This window comes from Malania oleifera, chromosome 6 (genome assembly GCF_029873635.1).
Source record: "Malania oleifera isolate guangnan ecotype guangnan chromosome 6, ASM2987363v1, whole genome shotgun sequence".
NCBI lineage: Eukaryota > Viridiplantae > Streptophyta > Magnoliopsida > Santalales > Ximeniaceae > Malania > Malania oleifera.
The window spans coordinates 55604550-55626182 of record NC_080422.1 but is presented as its reverse complement, the minus strand read 5'-3'; the positions used below and the strand labels follow the sequence as shown (position 1 = coordinate 55626182).

Here is a 21633-nt window from a genome sequence, read left to right as displayed (position 1 = left end):
CAACTTGAATGAGAGATATGAACACCAAAAAAATGGTAATTCTTCCAAAAGTTTGATATGATTAGATACACTTGCGATTGCAAGATTTTAAAACTGTAAGTGAATATAATTCAGCCTTGTTTAAAATTAACTCTCAATTGAACTTATGTGGAGAAAAAAATTACCGATGATGATATGTTAGAAAAAACATATTCAACTTTCCATGCCTCGAATGTGCTCCTGCAGCAACAATATCGAGAGCGTAGATTTACAAAATATTATGAACTAATTTCTTGTTTACTTGTGGCTGAACAAAATAATGAACTTTTATTGAAAAATCATCAATCTCGTCCAACTGTCTCAACACCGTTCCTTGAAGTGAATGTGGCTTTTTCTCAAGGTCGTGGTGGTAAAAGGGTCATGGTAGGAAAAATTGTTGGACCTGTGATGATCATCCTTCAAAGTTTGAAAGTAAAGGTGCTGAAAAGACTCAAAGGAAATGGGAAAAGAATAAAGAAAGCTCTGAACAAAATAACAAAGTGCAAAATAATGACAATATTTGCAATAACACAATTCTTCGTGTTAAAAAATATTTCTTACAATTGACATTAGCTGAAATTAATGTTAATACAATACCTGACTCTGCAAATGTAATAGAGGGCTCTGGAAGAGTTTACATTATGTTTCCAAATGGGACAAAATTGTATATTGATGATGCATTGTATTCTAGTAGATCCCGAAGAAATCTACTAAGTTTTAAAGATATACGTCGCAATGGATATCATGTTGAAACCAAAAATGAATGAGATATGGAATATCTTTTTATTACATCTACAGTTTCAAACCAAAAGATTATATTAGAAATTTTTTTAAGTTTTTCATCTAGCCTATATTTCACAAAAATAAGAATGGTTGAATCAAATTTTATGTACCGGAAGTGCTTCGAGCCTAGAAGTTTTATACTTTGGCATGATCGTCTTGGCCATCCTGATTCAACTATGATGCGATGAATCATTGAAAATACACATGGACATCTATTAAAGAATCAAAAAGTTCTTTTACCTGGTGATTATTTGTGTACTTCTTGTGCTTAAGGAAAACTACTTCTTAAACATTCGTAATGTTGCTTTTGCTAAATTTCTTGCTCAAATAATAAAGTTAAGATCAAGTTTTCCTAATCATCCCATTCAGACTGTCCGCTTAGATAATGCAAGTGAATTTTCTTCAAAAACATTTTATGACTATTGCATGTCAATAGGAATAAGTATTGAACATTCTATTGCACATGTTCATACACAAAATGGTTTAGCGGAATCCTTCATTAAGCGTTTACAATTTATTGCTAGACCAATACTTATACGATCAAAGTTTCCTGCATTTGCTTGAGGTCATGCTATAGTGCACACTGTGTCTTTGATTTGAATTAGACCAACTGCATATCACAAGTTTTCACCTTCATAACTTGTGTTTAACTACCAACCTAATATATCTCATCTTAGAATTTTTGGTTGTGTTGTATATGTTTCTATTGCACCTGCACAATGAAGTAAGATGGGACCACAACGTCATCTTGGTATTTATGTTGATTTTGATTCTTCTTTTATCATTAGATATCTTGAACCACTAAAAGGTGATCTTTTTAGAGTAAGATTTTTAGATTGTCAATTTGATGAATCAGTTTTTCCGTCATTAGGAGAAGGAAAAGGATTAAAAACACAAGAAATTTTTTGGAACACACCAACTTTGTCTAATCTTGATACACGCACAAATCAATATGAACTTGAAGTTCAAAGAATAATTCATTTGTAGAATGTTGCAAATCAATTGCCAGATATTTTTGTAGACACCAAAGGGTCGCTCAATCACATGTTCTAGCTGCAAATATTCCTGTCAGATTGATTGTTCCTAAAAAACACCCAATGGGAATAGCAGCTAATAAATCTAAAGTGAGCCAGAAAAGTGGTAGACCAATTGGTGCAAAGGGTACTGTTCCTTGAAAGAAAAAGGAAATGAATAAAAGTGACACTCCAAAAGAGGTCATTAACACTTAAGAAGAGGTTAAAAGAAATATAGATCAACAATCCCATATTTCCACATAAGCACACCAGAAGTGGTTCCGATACCGAAAAATTATGAGATCTCATTAAAATTTGAAAATATGCGGAGAAGAAATGAAGTTGTTGACAATGTGTTTGCATATGCGATTGCTTCATAAATTATTAATGATAATGAGCCTGAGCCTCAAATTGTAGAAGAATGTCGATATCGAAATGATTGGCCAAAATGGAAAGAAGCAATACAAGCTGAGCTAGACTCATTAGCCAAACGGGTATAAATGAGTTTTTGTATGTAAAAGAAATGAAATGAATGAAATTGTGAGATACAATGCCTGTCTTGTAGCACAAGGCCTCTTCCAAAGGCTTGGTATAGATTATAATGAGACCTATTCCCCTGTTATGGATGCAATTATTTTTAGATTTCTAATTAGTTTAACGGTTTCTAAAGGACTTTACATTCGCCTTAGGGACGTAGTAACATTTTACTTGTATGGCTCATTGGATAATGACATATATATAAAAATACCTGAATGATTTAAAATGCTTGAAGCATATAATAAAAAATAATGACAAATGTATTCTGTTAAATTACAAAGATCTTTGTATGGATTGAAGCAACCTGGATGAATGTGATACAATCGTTTAAGTGAATATTTGTTGAAAATTGGATATGAAAATAATCTTATCTATCCTTGTATTTTTATCAACAAAATAAATTCTGGATTTGTTATAGTTGCAGTTTATGTTGATGACATAAACATAGTAGGAACTCCTGAGGAGATCTCAACGATTGCTGACTAGTTAATGAAAGAATTTGAGATAAAGGATCTTAGGAAGACAAAATTTTGCCTTGATTTTCAAGTTGAACATTTAACAAGTGGAATTCTTATTCATCAATCATCTTATATAGAAAAAATCTTGAAACAATTTTATATGGATAAATCTTATCCATTAAGCTCCCCGATGGTCGTTCTTTCACTTGATGTGAAAAATGATCTTTTTCGTCACCGAGAAGATGATGAAGAAATCTTTAGTCCTAAAGTACCCTATCTTAGTGCAATAGGAGCACTCTTGTATCTTACAAATTGCACTAGACCAGACATAACTTTTGCAGTAAATTTGCTGGTAAGGTTTAGATCTACACCAACTCAGAGACATTGGAATGGAGTAAAACATGTCATTCATTATCTTCGTGGCATATCTGATATGAGTTTGTTTTATCCAAAGGGAGTAAAGTCAGAGTTGAAAGAATATGCTGATGCTGGATATTTTTCTGATCCTCATAAAGCTCGATTACAAGCAAACTATATCTTTACATGTGGTGATACTGCTATCTCATGGCGATCCGTAAAGCAAACGATCACCGCTACCTCTTCAAATCATTTAGAAATATTGGCAGTTCACGAAGTAAGTCGTGAGTGTGTATGGTTAATAACTATAATCCAACACATTAAAGGGACAAGTGGATTATCATTGGAGAATGACACACCAACAATATTGTACGAGGATAATGCAACATGTATTGCACAAATCAAAGGTGGGTACATAAAAGGTGATAGAACTAAACATATTTCACCAAAGTTCTTTTACACTCGTGAACTTCTGAAGAAAGTAAATGTTGACATTTGTAAAATTCGTTCAAGTGATAACTCAGCAGATCTATTCACAAAAGTATTGCCAACTTCAATTTTCAAGAAGTACGTACATAACATTGGAATGCGACAACTTAAGGATACTTCTGAAATGATTGTATTTTTTAGAGGAAGTATGAATATTGTACTTTTTTTTTTTTTCCCTTCGTTAAGGTTTTATCTCATAAAATTTTCCTTATCGAAGGTTTTAACGAGGCATATTCATAGTGTATAGTCATCCAAGGGGAAATGTTATAAAATATGTATATTTATGTGAATGACTATCTAGATAATATGTTACAACTTTGGTATACCTACCTAATGATTTTATTCTTCTTTTTATTTACAACATAATTGTTGGGTTTTTAGGACAATTTAAAAAAAAATTAAGTTAATATGTAAAGAAGAAAAAAGTTGTCAAAAAAACCGACCGCATAGAGGATTGGAGAGTCTCCGGATACAGAAAAACCTGCGTCGGGTACGCGCAGAAAGTGGAAGCGCGAGAACGAGGTGTGGAAGAGATGGTCCGAATCATTTGAGTAGTCCTGTTGCAATCATATGCTTTATCTCTGTATATATAACCATCTCCCGAAGCTTCCATTTCAAGTGAAAACCATACACGTCTCCTTCCCCAGCACAAATCCCCTCGCCCCTGCATCTAAAGCATTGCTTTCATAGCAAGCCTTGCCTTGCCTTCCAATCAGTTGTCTCTCTCTCTCTCTCTCTCTCATTTCCATGACATGATCGGCCTAAATTCTCCGCTTAAACCCACCAATTTGGGTGTGAAACGCTGCACAATTCCTAAACGAAAATCGAGCAAGTTGCCCTGCTATAATATAGGGTTTCTGTCGAAACCTGGAGTGGAGTACACCCTCCCTGTGGACAGAATTAAGATGTATTTGCTTAGAAGAATGGGCGGAGGGTGCTTCAATGGACGTCCGACGAAAGGGCAGAAGGTGGAGATTGAGACTGTTAGTGGCGGCGAGGATGTTCTCGACGTGGCCGCGGCTGAGGCGAGGGTGGTGCCGGAGCATCTTGTAGTGATGGTTAATGGGATCATTGGGAGGTACTACTGTTTCATGCGCTCTCTATTCGGGATACTTCTTGAATCTTGAAAGCACTTGGGAGTTAGTTTATGTGCAGAAGAGGAGTGCTAGGGGCAGTTGCTCTCTGCCGTTACCTCATACACTCCCCCTTAACTATTTTTCAAAAACATAGACTGCATTTTCTGTTTGTGTATTCTTAGCTGCGAATCAAGTTAATATGAATCCTTTAAATCAAAGCGACTTTATTATTTTCGATTAGCATTTAATAATATTTTACCATTTCTAAATTGCAGAGACAAATTTTCAGCAGAATTTAATGAAATAAAAATAGCCAGTTTTTGGGGAGAAATTGATCCAGGTTGCTTGCTGTAGTCTGAATGTGGTCAAATTCACAGAGAATGTATTTCCCTGACAGTTTACAAAATCTATTTTTCTTTCTATTGAAAAAGAAAGAGATTTTACTGAACAGAATAAGAAGTACAAAAGGAGCCTAAGAAATCCTCCTTAGGAGATAAATGAACGAAAAAAAGAAAAAGAATCAAAATAGAACTGCTCACTATGAAAAAAGAAGGAACACCTGCTGCAAAAAAGCCCAGAACGAGGCCAATTGATAGCAATAAATCCTTCACGGACTCTTGAGACTCAACTCTCTCTAAATAAGTCAAAAAAAAAAAAAAGAAAAAAAAGAAAGTTTCAATGCCCGCCCTCTATGAAAAGGAGCAATCTAGGAACAAGTGAGAGATAGATTTTGAACTACCAAAACATAGCAAACATACATTTAATGATAAAGCCTTAAAATTTTCATCTCTTACTTTGGCAGTTAATTTTGATTGGCCCTTATATTGTGAAGTACGCAAGTTGCATAAGGCCATTTATGGTCTTAACTCTTAAGTAGTCTCCTCAAGCTTGGTTTCAACAAATTTGGTGTTGTAGTCTTTGCATTTGGCTTTATCAAGTGCTACTCTAATAATTCATTTTTGTTTGCAAAATAGAAACGGTTGTGGTACTTCTAATAGTTTATGTTGATGATATCACCATTGGCAACGACCAGAGTGAGATTGCACATGTTAAGCAGTGGCTTCACTCAAGATTTCAAATCAAGGACATGGGTGTTTTGCATTACTTTTTTGGTATATATGGTGTAAGAAAGGGTTGAATCTATCCCAACGGAAATATATGTTGGACTTGCTAAGTGAGACTAGTTTGTTGGGTGCTAAACCAATTGATACTTCTATGGATTCCAATGTGAAATTGTCTAGGGGTGTTGGACTAGACTTTGAAGACAAACATTAATATAGGTAGTTCATTGGCAGGTTGATCTACTTGAATTTCACTAGACCTGACTTGTCTTTTGCATTGGGGTTGGTGAGTTAGTTTATGGAAAATCCCAAACAACCACTTTGATGCTATTTGTAGGATTTTGCGGTGTCTCTAAGGCTCCACTGACAAAGGTTTGATATATAAATGTAATAGAAATTGTGAGATTGTGGGATACTATAATGCAAATTAGGTTAGATCCATTGATGATTGAAGGTCTACTATTAGATATTGCATATTTATGGGTGGTAATCTTGTTACCTGGCATAGCAAGAAACAAACTACTATTGCAAGATCTAGTGCTAAGGTGGAATATCGAGCTATGACTCATACTATGAGTGAGTTTATGTGGCTGAAGTCTCTTATGTTAGAGATGGAATTCTTGGCAACGAAACCAATAGATATGTTTTGTGATAATCAAGCTGCCATTTATATTGCTAACTATCTAGTGTTTCATGAGAGGACAAAGCTCATAGAAGTTGAACGTCATTTTGTGAGGGATGCTGTGTTGAAGAAGGTTGTGAGGCCTTCCTTTTGAAATCTCTGGAATCTTTGGATCAGTTGGGCAATGTTTTTATGAAGCCTTTATTTAAGCCTGCCATGCGTAATGGTTGTCACAAGGTGGGGCCTGGAGTCAGGTGTTATTTATGCACCTTAAGTTTAAGGAAGAGTTTTGGAAGAGAATATGTTATTTTAGTAATTAAGTTGTGTTGGTATTTTTGTCCTTAAGGCTTTATTCTTATTAATAATTGTTGAGATTTTGATTAAAATGAATGACCTAACTTGAAGATAGGGCTCTTCCTCTATATTTAGTACAATTCAAATACATTCTAATGACAATGATACCCTTACTAACTCTCTTTAATTAACATACTAACAAACTTAATAATAATACTAAACTACATAAATAACCTCTAAAACCCCCCTTCAAGTTGGAGCATAAATATCATATGCTCCTAGCTTGTTACAAATAAATTTAACACGAGCACCCCCCAAAGCTTTGGTAAACAAATCAGCAAGCTATGTATTAGACTTCACATAAGTGGTAGTAATGAGTTTCTGCTCAAGTTTCTCTTGAACAAAATGTGAATCAATTTCAATGTGTTTCGTCTGCTCAGGAAAGATTGGATTGGAGGCAATATGAAGGGCAATTTAATTATCACACATCAGCTTCATAGGTTGAGAATGTGAAAAACCCAATTCTTCCAACATGTTCTTCAACCAGATAAGTTCACAAGTAGTGTGAGCCATAACTCTATATTCTAATTTAGCACTTGACCAGGCCATCACTGTTTGTTTCTTACTTTTCCAAGAAACCAAATTGCCACCAACCAAAATATAGTACCTAGTTGTGGATCTTAGTCGGAAGGCGATCTAGCCCAATTTGCATCTGTATATCCATGAATATAAGTGTGACCCTGATAATGATATAAAAGACTTCTCCTAGGTGCACCTTTGAGATATCTCAAGATGTGAATTATTATGTCCCCAAGACTTGTCCTCGGAGAATCTAGAAATTGACTCACAACACTTGTTGCAAAAGATATATCCGGCCTAGTGGTTGTGAGATAATGCAATTTTCCAACAAGTCTTCGGTATTGTCCAGGATTAGGCAACGAATCACCCATATCCAACACTAATTTGCTGTTAGGATCTATGGATGTATCAATTGGTTTGGATCCCAACAATCTAGTTTTATCCAATAGATCAAGAACATACTTCCTTTTTGACAAAATAGTTCCCATATGAGATCTAGATAGTTCTATACCCAAGAAGTATTTCAACGGTCCCAAATCTTTAGTTTGAAACTTAGTCTATGGAAAAAGTTTAAGACTCTAAATACCTTCATTATCATCACTTGTAATAACAATATCATCTACATACACAACAAGAAGGATCCTACCTAATGAAGTATGACGATAAAACACAAAATGATCCACTACACATCGTCAAAGACCAAACTTAAGTACTACAGCAGTGAAACGACCAAACCGTGCTCTGGGAGATTGTTTTAAACCATGTAGCGCCTTCTTGAGCCGAGACACTAAGTCTAACTCCCCCTGAGCAACAAACCTAGGTGGTTGCTCCATATAGACTTCCTCCTCTAGATCATCAAGCAAGAAGGCATTCTTCACATCTAATTGATGCAAAGGCCAGTGACAAGTGGTAGCCAAGGAGATGAATAGATGTATTGATGTAAGTTTGACAACCGGAGAAAAAGTGTTAGAATTATCCAAACCATACACCTAAGCATACCCCTTAGCAGCAAGACAGACTTTCAAATGAGCCACAAAACCATCAGAGTTGACTTTCCCAGTGTATACCTAATGACAACCAACCATAAACTTGTTAGGAGGAAGAGATACAAAGTCCTAAGTGCCATTGTCGTGTAAAGAATTCATCTCTTCAACCATAGCATTCTTTCACCCAGAGTGAGCTAAGGCTTCTTAAATAGATTTAGGAAGGGTAGTAGATGATAGAGCAATAACAAAATAAAAATAGGAGGGTGATAAGAAGTCATAGCAAATATAGTTGGAAATGGGATGTTGGGTACATGTGCGTTTACCTTTCTGAACACCAGAGGGAGGACCAACATTAGGGGAACTATGATCATTAGACAAGGAAACCAAAGGTGTGGTAGTAGAAGTTAGAGGGGACTCTTTTCCTTGGAGCAGCCATTGTGAATACGCCCACAAATTAGGATGATCGAGGTGATGAGAAGGACTTGAACTATATGAGACTCAGATGGTTGATTGGGCAAGAACAACAAACTAGAATCTAGAAGATTAGGTAGAGGAAGAGATTCATTGAGCTCAGAAGCACTCACGAATTGGGTGTACTAAGGTGTAGACTCAAAGAAGGTAACATTTGTTGAAACAAAGAAGCGATGCAACACATACTATAACAATGATATCCTTTTTGAGCATATGTGTAGTCCAAAAAGACACATTTTATAGCATGAGGATCCAACTTATCCACCCCAGGTGTTAGTTGATGAACAAAGGGCACACACCCAAATATACGAGGAGGGAGAGAGAATAAAGGTGAATTAGGAAAGAGAACGGAGTAGGGAATTTTATCACTAAGAATAGAGGATGACATCCTGTTGATAAGATTGCAAGCAGTAAGTACAAAATTACTCCAAAACACTTTAGGCACATGCATTTGATAAAGTAAGGTGTGAGAGATTTCAAGTATATGTTTATTTTTCCTCTCTAAAATCTCATTTTGTTGAGTGTGGGCATAAGATGATTGATGGACAATACCAAATTGAGTCATATAAGTAGTGAATTGTGAATTGAAATACTCTTTAACATTATCCCTTTGAAGTATTCGGATTGGCAAACCAAATTGTGTCTTTATTTCATAACAAAAGGCACAAAATATATGAAATAACTCGGAACGATCTTTTATTGAATATAACCAAGTCATTCTTGAATAATCATCCACAAAGGTTACAGAAGTGCCGAAAACCTAACTTGGACATAACTCTCTACTGGTACCCCAAACATCATAATGGACTAACATGAAAGGGCTTGCAGCCCATTTATTGAATTGGGAAGTGAAAGGGACATGATGGTGCTTTCCCAACTCACAAGACTCGCAATCAAGACTAGACACAAAACTCAAATCAAGAACAAGACGTTTCATCTTTTCTAGTGAAGGATGACCAAAGCGACAATGAATTTGGAGACGTGTGGCAGCAGCAGTGCAGGCACTAGAAGGAGATAGCGGCTCAAAGTGACAAAGTTCACCAGCTTCACGCCCTCTGCAAATCATCTTCATTGTCTTCAAATCCTGAATAATCACAGAATTATGGAAGAATGTTACTGAACAATTCATGATTTTAGTAATCTTGCTAACGGACATAAGATTGAAAGGAAACTTGGGAATATACAAAACCAAAGGAAGAAAAATAGAAGAATATTTATAGTCCCAATTCCCTTAACGGTAGTTGTGGATCCATTAGCAAGAGTAACACAAGGTAAATTTGTAGGATACTAAAGAGTATAGAAAAAATTAGGTATACTTGTGATATGATCAGTGGTGGAGGAGTATGACCCAGGGATTAGGACGAGTAGCACTAAATGACAGGCATATTGTGGGATTACCTGTTTGGGCAGGAGATGCAATGGGAAGAGAAGCTTGTTGTGATGCTTGATACTGTTGGAACTTGGAATATTTTTCCTTTGACGTGGATACAGTACATTGCCCCCTACTTGGCCCCAAAGGTGTGCAGTTGGTGGTGGTTGCATTGGCTGCTCCCAAAGGTGTGAAGTCGGTGGTGCTTGCATTGGAAACATGTGAAGGTCTACCGTGGAGATTCCAACACTGTTCAGTAGTATGATTACCTCGACTACAATGAGTGCACTTGCGAGGAGTGCCTTTACCTCTTCCATCTCCACCACCACGACCATTCGAACCGCCTCGATAACTTCTGTTGTTGTTTGATAGAGAACTAGAATCACCCTGTGTTGCAAAGGCTGTACTCTCAGAGCCAGATGCAAAAGCAGTAGAATGTGTGCTAAAGGTGGCATGAAGGAAACGAGAATAAACATTGAAAAAAATGATGACAACTCTGCACTACTAAGTATTTGGGACCGGTTTGCCTCAAACTTGAGTCTCAAGCCCTCTAGAACCCGAAGAATTGTCATCTGCTCCCTCTGCTTCTGCATCTCACGAACGCTAGCAGTTGTAGGTTGCACGACGTTAAGCTCCTTATGAATATGTTTCATCTCTCTAAAATAATCTGCAATGCTCCTATCTCCTTGTTGTAACTGAAAGTACTCCTGGGATAAATCATACATACGTGTAATGTTACTAGCGTATAGAAGCTTGGCATAATCCCAACTCTCTTTGCACGTATATAGATGCGTGCGCATCCGTGCAATCTGTGGCTCCATTGAATTCCACAAGAGAGTAAGAATCAAGGCATCTTCTTGAATCCACTCTTATTTTCTCTTCTCATATGAAGGATCATATTGGAGCAAGTGGTCAAATTTTCCTAATCCTGCTAAATAAACCTTGAACAGCTTTAGACTATTGAGCATAATTCTTTCCATCCAACTTTTAAGTTGTTATTTGTGGCAGCGACGAAGGAAACATGTTTGTGGGATTCATAGGCTCCCTCCCATCACTCACAAGCTGGCAGCCACACCAATGTCAAGCAAGAAGAACAATGAAAACTAATCGGGAGAATCACAAGCGATGTGAAGCACCAACACTACCACGGATGAGGTAAATGACTTTCCAACTGATATAACACTGCCACAGCCTCACAACTCAACTTACGAACACTGCCACTGCTCTAAGAAACTCACTAAGAAGCCTTCACAAACACTGAACAAAAACTAACGGATTACCATGAGTGCATGGTCAAAAAAGGTTGGATCTTTGAGCGAAAAACACTTGATAATATGGTGTAGAGAAGGAATTAGAACATTGCAGAGGAAAAAAAAAAGAAAATAAAAAGGTGGCCAAAAACTCTCAGGTGCGGGCATGTGGGGTTGGCACTGCCGGCAGTCGGGCAGCACGTGGCAGTGTGTGAGGCTGTTGTCAGCGATGGGGTTTTGTTGGGGTAGGCTTTAGAGGGTTCTGTCTTTGCCTATATGGCTGGTTTTTTGAAAGAATAAAGGATGGAGGTGGATCTGAGAAGGGCAGCGACGGATGGTGTTTTCTGGTGACGACTGAGTATGATAGGGTTTAGGTTGGATCACATTCTGGTACCATGTTGAGATTTTGATTAAAATGAATTACCTAACTTGAAGATAAGTCTCTCCCTCTCTTTATAATGCAAATCAAATACATTCTAATGACAATAATACCCTTACTAAATCTCTCTAATTAGCATACTAACAAACTTAATAATAATACTAAAAGACATAAAGAACCTCTAACAACAATATATAGTAGGACATAATTTTAATTTCTTTTTCTCTTCTTCTCATCATCTCCTCTCCTTCTCTTCTTCTCTCCCACATTTCTAACTTTACATCAAACTAGATGATCTTGTCTCTCCTCAACCTAGACCAAAGGAAATCTCTCGTGGTTTTCTCAATCTTTCTAGCTACCCCCACTTGACTTCTGAAAATAAACAAGAAATACAGAGGAATACTAGCAAGACATGCCTAAATAAGGGTAGTATGAAAAACTGGGGAAAATAAAGCATCCTTCCACCCACCCCTCCACCCTCTTGGACAACTTCTCCCCCACATGATTCCATACATGGTCTTCAATTTCCACGAAATTGTTGAAACTTCCATTGAAATTTCCATTTTCCATCATCCTCGAAATCGAAGTGGTAGTTGACTTTCGTCTTAAGTAATTTCTGTCAAACTTTAAACAAATCATCTGCAATTTATCGAAATCTCAAAATTTTAGCGAAACTTGTCGAAATTTTAGCTACAAAATGAAATTTCCTTGGAATTTAAATGTGAGATCTAGACATAAACTGAAATTTCTCTATTAATTTATCTTTTTACTACAAGGGCCTTTTCAATTATATGAAAATCTAAATCTAAACACCATTTTATTTAATCATTTATGTCTAAATTATATATACTTTTTTGTATAATAAATAATCTTTGGTTGATTTATTAATTTCATTTGTATTAATTGAATATGTTCAATACACATGCTATATTACGATTATGTTTAATACACATTATATTACAACTATTGGACCTCTTACACAAAATAGATGTATTTAATTTGTAGTATATTAGTCCTAAAACTTACATTATTATGTCTAACCATTTCTAAAGTTTCATAAAAGAATTCCATTTTTTACTACTAATTTTCATAATTTTTTCAAATCAAAAAATTGAAATTCCTATCGAAATTTTGTTATTTTGGAGCTTCAAAATTTTAGTTGCAATTGAAATTTAAGACCTTGTGAATATGAACACAATACCAACATAAATATACCTACTCATCCATACTTAATTCATACACTTATCATGCTAACACATGCTAAAAATTTTAAATGCATGCATGCATATGCATCAAACATCTAGACTTCTGTATGCAAGCATTGATGCACATACACCCTTGCATATAAAATTAAACACATTTCACTCCTATTTTTCAGCATAAACCATTGTGTGTGTGACTGCATGTGTGACATAGAGAGGGAGAGTTGCGATGGGGCAGTGCTAGGGCTCTCATTCCTGGGCTGTGAGAGAGAGGGAGGATGGTGGGGGTATGGCTTCTGGAATTGGAGGGCTAGAGAGAAGGGGACTGGGGAGAGTTGGCGGGGAGGGGGCCGAACAAGGAGTGGGGTCTTGGTCTCTTCTCTCTGGTCGTCTCCTTTTTTGTGTTTGTGCGCGCGCGCGTGTTTTTTTTTTTTAACTTTTCCTTTTTTCTTTCGATTTTTTTTTTGTTTTTTGTTTGATTTTTTTTTATAATTTTTTTGGTTGTCCCAGACAAAACAAAATACAGTACTAGCATATATACTGCAAATGTACTTTGTCCTAGCATGATAATCATTGTCAATCTTACCTATAATGTGGAGCGTTTGGTACATGGAACTAAAAGGGATCGTAGTACATACATGCTCTAAAATGTGGAATGTTAGGGGACTTAAATTGATATATTGGCGAAAAAAGTGTAATAGAACTTGTATATTTTGGAGAGAACATTGTGTTGTTTCTAAATGCAGAAGAGATTTTCCATTGTGGAATAGATTAATAATAATAGAGGTAGACTTAATAAGTGATAATTCCCCACTTTGAACTCATAAAAGGTTATTTTATGTGAGAAACATTGAATTAAAAACTTTGGATTGATAGATTTAGCGTTTGAGAATGAAAATGTACCACATTTTGGAACATTCTTTACCAGTACATGGTGCGCTAGGGTGTCAATGTTTTCTAGTAACTATGTTTGTGATCCATTGCTAAGTGGATGACACTCTTGACTGTCATAATGTAAATGAATGACGTGTTGCCCTGGACAAGTTCAGTTACTAACCCCCTCAGCCACGTAGCCTCCTTTGCTGCTTTTGCCACTGTCATATTCTACCTAAGTAGTAGATAATGCAACAATTTACTACAACATGGATTTCCATCAAATAGGCCCACTTGCCATAGTGTTGATGCATGCATATACTGGGGAGTGTAGGTATGTGTATATGATTGCGTGAAGGAGTGCATGCATGTAGGTGCAGGTCATGGTTAGAGGAGGGCATGATGTATGCAGCCTTATCTCCACAACTGGAGAGGCTGTTTCTGTGATTCTTGTTTGAGTCTAACGGCAAGGCCTTGAATTTCGATTTTGACTAAAATTTTCAGGATTGAGAAGTATGGAAATTGCAACGTGGATGTCAGTTTTGATTTGATTTTGAAGAATGATGCAAAGATTTAGAACTAAAATAATATAAATAAAATATATTAAGGACAGGTATGTGGTTGATAAGGTGAAGTACCTATATATAACAATGATATTAAACAATTTCAATTTAAATCAGTTAAATATTATTTATTATACTAATACAGATTATTTAGACATATGGTCAAATGAAATGTTATAGCTAATACCTAGGTCAAAATTCTGAAAGCTATTTATACCATTCTTGTAATATTCTTTAATTTCAGTTAGAAAAGAAGACAAATTAAGAGAGAAGCTTCAATTTGGGGTTTGAATCTAAAATTTGAATTTCTAGGAAATTTCATTCTATAGTTCAAATTTTGCTGAAAATTTGAGATTTCTAAAAGTTTGAAGTGATTCATGGAAATTTTGTAAAATGGAAATTGGCTGCCATTTCAATTTCAAGGGTAGTGGAAAGTGGAAATTTCAACAATTTCATGGAAATTTAAGACCATGGGTCTGGGCTCACCGTCCACAAGTATCATCACTGTTAATTGTAAAAATGTTGTTTTTTATGATATGCATTCTGTCTGTATGCAGTTCTTTTTGTTTGTTGGCTTTTTAATGTTGTTTTTGTTTTAATTGATAGGTTCCTGTTTATTTAAGCAATTCTGTAGGAGTAAGCTTTATTCTAGTTCTGCATATTGCTCCGGTAGCTTGAAATAGTTCATTCTCTATTCAATTTAATGCATAGAATTTAAGACATTTGCCCAGGTTCTCAAATTCTACCTCTTACAAACTTGAGACATTGCTTTCTTTTGGTGTTGGCTTTGAGATAAAATATTGTATTACTGTTTGGATCCAAAAAGCATTTTTGACCTTTTGACTTTTTCTAGTGTTGTAAATACTAGAAAATTGCTTGTAATTTTCTCTTTCATTTTTCCTTTGGGGCAGAAAAATGTCTCTTGTTACTGGAAATAGTTCTAGTCTTGATGGGTTCTCCATTATTTGTCTAGAAGTTGTAGCCCCATTGTTTTCTTTCTTTATATGAATTTTTTCTGAGTGCATATTGATATTCACGAAATGAATGCTCAAACATGCGCATACATACAATCTATGGACTCTGTTTTTTTAATCCACTCTTTCCAATGTCTTGTCTTCTGTTATTTTTTGGGAATCAAATTTTTTGTCCATTCTTTTCTAATATTCCCTTCTTTCCATCTTACTATAGGTGATATTTTAAGTACTGTTAGATTACCACTTTATCTAAAATCTTAAGCTATTAGGTTGTGGGCGCTTTAACACTCCCCTGCCCGTGCAGCCCGACAGCACGTGGAGAGATAAATAAACACATGATAAGTAACACCCATGATAGGGAACACACTAATTTTTTTAAACACCACACGATAAATGCAGCAAGAAGACTAGAACCCAGGACCTCCTGGTAACCAGCTCTGAGATTACTACTTTACCTAAAAGCTTAAGCTATTAGCTTGTGGGCTAACAATGTATATCAAGCTTTAACAGGTACCATGGACATACCCTATGTTATAGATAATCTGAAATATTTTCATGCTGTTACTGTGGCCATGCCTTTGTTTTCTATTATATGCTGTAGTCTGATATTATCATTTCAAGTATCACTTATCTGTTTCAAGCATATATGCATATTTATGTCATTCTTTCTCCCCCCCTTTAAAGATACAATTGGATTATGATTACTTCATTATAATTTTTCTTCATGCTGATAATAAAAAATTCTTCATGCTTGTTACTTGCTTAATTTTCTGTGTGCAGTGCTGCGGATTGGAGATATGCTGCAGAGCAGTTTGTTAAAAAGCTTCCTGATAAAGTTATAGTGCACCGTGAGTGTTACTTATATGTAGAGACCCTCCTTTTTGTCTGCATTTTAATTCTAGATATTGTTAGGTGATGCTAATTAAATATCTGCATTTTAAGTCTGGATGGTGTTGTGCAATGCTGATTATACTCATACCTTTTTCATTCCTTAAATTGTTATAAACTTTGTCTAGGATGATCCAGATTGCCTTTTCATTTGTTGTTGTTTTTTTTTTTTTTTCCACTTGAGTTTTCCTTCTCTTATTTTAAGGAGCATCTAGTGTATTCATAGGAATTCAAACAGTTTGTTTTATTTGAATGCATGTTGGCAGAATTTCTTTTATTTTTTAATGAATGCTCAAGTAAATACCATACTCATTGAGTGACTTTGTTTTTTGATGTCTAGGGAAAAAACAAAATGAAGTACCTTTTTGGTTGCTTGGTTATTAGGGGCTTTTTTTTTTTTAATATATTTTTTTTATTTCTTTATTTTTTAAATTTGTATTTATTTATTTATTTTTAAAGATAATAGAAGAATTAGGCAGAAAGAAGAGAAGGTACAAAGTGCGAGGACAAGGCGTCCACCAAATAACAACAAAAGACCATCAAAGCAAAAAGAAAAATGGAAGAAGAAAGAATGCAAAAAACTCAAGATCACAAAATAAAATTAGACAAAATTAACCAAGGAAACCCTTTTTCAAACCCTTCCATCATAATTTACTGGGCTCTTTAAATTCGCTAACACTCTTTGACCCTTCATTTTTTAGTTTTGTCACCATCCAATCGCACTTCATTTCCTCTAAATTCTGTCAACTCTAAATCCATTTTATCCAAAAGATCTTCAGCTTCTACCTCCTTAGGAATCTCCTCCACCGGAGTAGGCAAAATTCCATCTCTATGCTGTAGATTATTAACCAGCCCGTCATTTTCAAAAATAGATACTCCCTCCAAAGCTTTGAGTGGAGGAGGATGAACATAAGATAAATTCCCTAGTTCATCACAAGAATCAGAAACATAACCATATTGTTCTCAAATCTCATGTAACAACTCCCCGCCACAGTCGAACTAACTAATATCATCACTCTCTGAATCTGAAGCCCCCCTCCCCCCCCAAAATTTCTTTATCTCCTTTCCTTTACTTGCCCCATTGCTACCCCCAATCTCCTTCTTTGTATGAGAGTGTTCCACTATGCTAAATTCTCCTTTAGAATTTCTTCTTAATATCTTTTGCACTGACTCACCAGATTTTTCTCTCTTATCATTAGGCACCTTTTTCATCTCCACACCCATACGAGCTGCTTTCCGACGAGCGAAAACTAATTTGTTAGAATTTGGACAACAAACATCAGAATTCCTCCACAAGAAAGCTTCTAATTTTATACTCCTTTCCACCCCACCTTTAATCCCTCTTTGACACTAGTCTCTTCTTTAACATCACAATCTTGTTTGGAAACCGGCCTGCTAATATTTTGCTTTTGTTCCAAACCTTGATCATTTCAATTTGTATTTTGGAGAGCTGGAACTTGTGAAAGAAGTTCATTATCAAAAGGTATAGAGTCCTTCCCACTAATCGCCTCCTGAATACTAGCAGCATTATTTTGGGCAGACCTTCCCATTATTGTGGTCCAGCAAGGAAGTACCTGAATCACCTTGTTCCTTCAGTGTGGAACCCAAATGTAGACACCCTATTTTTGCCTTAGCCAGATAGAACAAGGGGTCTCTTATTATTTTCATTATTATTATTATTACCTTATTTTTATTATTATTATTATTTTATTATCACTATTATTTAAGTATTTTTATTATCATTATTATTGTTATTTTTCATTTTTATTATTATTGCTAGTATTTTTATTATTTTTATTTTATTATTACTTTACTATAATTATTTCTATTATTATTCATTATTTAATACTAGTATTATTATTATTATTATTATTATTTTTGATATACTATTACTATTATTATTATTATTTTGCTATTATTATTATTTTTATTTTTATATATTGTTATTATTAATTTATTATTATTTCTATTATTTTGCTATTGTTATTATTATTATTATTATTAATTATTGCTTTTAATATTAGCATTATTACTTTATTTCCTAATTATTATTATTATTATTAGTAGGTTTAGGGTTTTGGAAGCCTTTAAAAAGGCATGTTAACAGTGGAGTTGGGGCCCGCCGGGGGGGGGGGGGGGGAGGCCCAGCACAAGCAAAGGAAAAAAAAAAAAATAAAAATTCCTGTTCTTCTTCTTCCTCTTCTTCTTCTTCTTCTTCCCGTGCACCAGACAGCCGCCATCCTCACCCAACCTCCATCTTCACACCTGTCGAACCTCCCAACCTCCCCTGCAACCGCACCTCCTCTACAACTCCGACCAGGCACCACAGCCGCAGCCAAGCTCCACGGCCAGCACAGCAACCTCCGTCAGCCTTCTGTTCCTGCACAACCTGCTGCCAAAGCCCAAACACCAGCAGCTACAGCAGTTCAACTCCACGGTCATCCCTCTGCAGTTCCTCCGTTCATCTCCAGCAGTCCACCATAACCCTCGCAGCCGGACGCCTCCTCTGCAACAGGGGCAACCTGAGAGGCCCCCAGCAAGATCCACCCGAGCCCGAGACCACCCAGCCTGTTAGCTGCTATCTGAGTGGCGCCCTCCACCATCAATTCCAGAACACCGGCCACAGTCACGTCTTCCCCTCCACGCTAAGCTTCCCTGCCCTCCAGCGAGCATCTCGCAGTAGGTACACACTACACACACGACACACAAACACACACACACCACACAGCCACTCATGCATTCTTGTTATTATTATTATTTTTTTGTTTTTTTTTTATGCCTTTTAAAATTTTCCCTGTCCATATTTGAGTTTCAGTTTGTGTGTTTTTATGTCGTTTAATTTTTTCTTGTGTATTTAATCCATTATATTACACCGGTTGATCTTGCTTTTATTTTGTTTATATCAAACATGTTTTATATTTGTGCTAACATTATTTATTTTGTTTATAATGTTAATTATCATGTTTGTATCATTCTTAGGTTCACCTTATATATATTGTGGTATTTATATTTTAGTTTATAATTATTAGTTTATTATCATGGTGTTTAGTAGTAGTATTAGTTTATATGGTACTTTTAGTATTTAAGTTAATATTATATGTTTATTATCATTATTACGAGTATTATGGTCTTGTTATTGTGTATATTTAGTATTAATTAGTGAGTTTTTTTTTATCATCATATCATGTGTAAAGTTATTATCATGTTTCATTATTATATCTAACATATTAAATATTCAGGATGGTATGTTGATTTTCGATTTGACTTATTACTATAATTTCGTATTGAGTTACCATATTGATTGTTTACGTATTAGTAATAGTTTGGATTTGTTTCTATAATTTCGCCATTTTCTTGCCCTGGTATAATTACCTACTAATTTTAGGTTGACTTGGTTTCCATATTTCGATTATAAGAATGTTTCCTTAGTTTTGGTGTTTTCATTTCTATATGTATTATGTATATCATTGATTGTGTGTTCATATTAAGGAAAGTACTATATTAAGTGTGGTATCATTATTACTATTATTAATATCCTTATTATTATCACTATTAACATTATCAATTAGAAATATCACTAGTATTATAATCATTATCGTACATATTGTTATCACTATTAGTATTATCCAATAAAAGTATTATTATTATTACCCTTATTGGATATGTTTGTATATACATACGTATCATTGCTATGTGATTTCATTCTATATTATGGTGTGTATCAGGGGGATAACGTAACATGTGTCCTATTTTAATACTTTAGTTTATTTTATTATAATATTATTTTATAGTATTATTTATTTTTGTGTGTATATGTCCCTATGATTTTAATGAGAGGGTATGAGCTTTCGGGCTTCGTGTACCTTTAGTTTTGAGGGAATATGTATATATTTATATATTGCGTATATTTTTGTATTATTTATTTATTTATTTATTCATTTTTGCATGTGTATTGGTAAATACACTAATAGGGAGTAATTCTAAAGACTTTTTAGATTAACTTAGGGATAATTCCAAATTAATTAGGTACCGTTTGTAAGAATGGGCGCATAGGGGGTGCTTGTACCTTCCCCTTGCGTTACTGAACTCCCGACCCAAGCTCTGGTAACGTAGACCCATTCTACCCTTAACGGGGTAGTAATTAAGTGTTCTAACCACACTTAAAGGTTAGTGGCGACTCTGATATTCTTATTTTTCCTGAAAAATTTAAAATCCATTTTTGTTTCGCCATCCCGGGGCACCCGCGTGCCGGGACGTCGCGACACCAAAAGATGTGGTCCTCCCTTAAACTCCATATGACTGCCCACATCAGACTTACCTAAACATTGGGCTTGCTCAAATAATTGGCCCAGTTTAGACGAGAGAGACGTACTTCCTTTTTTAATTATTTGGGCTAGGTCCAACACAAGAAAAAAACCACTTGGCCCACTCCTCGTCATGATCTCTTCCTCGAAAACAACCCTAGCTGCTTCAGAGAGATGCACAGCTCCCCTAAAATCCTATTTTCCTTTGCATTCTGGTCAGTAAATTCCAGTTGGTCAACGCTGGAACTTGTCTTTGAGAACCCATAATTCTTCTTCTGCATCGTAGCTCCACACCTACAGCATTGCTCTTCTCTTCTGACCTCCCTACCTGATTTCCAGATAGATCTTGACTTCTGCGACCTTCACCTTCCCTTTTTACCTTCCCATTGCACCTGATTCCACGATCTGGGACAGAAGAATCATCTGCAGCTACACCTCCAAAATCCTTCCATAATTCCTTAGCCAACTCGCAAAAATCATTCACAAAGTGTTGCCACCTTGCCCTTTGCACCGCCAGGAATAAATACTGAAAATTTCTTACCTTTCCACTGCAACTTTAACTCCAAAACTTTTTGACCTTCATCCACCTAATAGACAGCCAATACTGTGTGATACCCTTGCACGTACATCGAAAGCCCCTTTCCATTTGACCGAAAACTGACAATCCATCAGCGGACCAGGATGCAGCCTCTCGCGAAAACCTAACTCTCCTGCTTTGAAACACATTATTCTCAACCATGATCAAAGACGAAACCCTCCTGCCCTTGTCCAAGCGCAGATCGAAGGATTTTCCTTTGGTCTGTAACGTTCAACTCGACAAGCCCTACAGCAGTAAGCTTTAGCAGCATATGCAAATTGCTTCACAAAAGAGGGGGAGAGAGAATGAGAGAGAGAAATTGAGACATCCCTGACCTTCCAGCTTTGAGCCCTGAAGATGACCTTTGAAGAATAAGCTTTGACCTTGCTAGGGCTTTTGCAAATATAAAGCTACAAACTTGCAGTCTTGCACGCAGTAGCTTTCCACTACCTTCTAATGAGCTTATAGCTGTGCCAGCTGGGAAGTACTAGAGCCAAGGAACTGAAAAAG

At 35.8% G+C, this 21633-nt stretch overlaps 1 protein-coding gene across 13 annotated transcripts in view; it reads left to right on the top strand.

The window, feature by feature from the left end:
- Positions 1 to 4095: 4095 nt before the first annotated feature.
- The window catches only part of LOC131157114 (uncharacterized), a 103890-nt gene continuing 86352 nt past the window's right edge, over positions 4096 to 21633 (top strand). For 10 of the 13 annotated variants that reach the window (XR_009137224.1, XR_009137226.1, XR_009137228.1 and 7 more), the window contains exons 1-2: positions 4115 to 4733; positions 16135 to 16202. Coding sequence is in view for 4 of the 13 variants with exons in the window: in XM_058111012.1 (XP_057966995.1) it covers positions 4408 to 4733; positions 16135 to 16202 (394 nt within the window). In the remaining 9 variants the exon portion in view is untranslated. Of the gene's footprint in view, positions 4734 to 16134; positions 16203 to 21633 lie in introns of all 13 variants that reach the window. The other 3 variants (XR_009137220.1, XM_058111010.1, XM_058111009.1) reach the window with 1 other exon arrangement.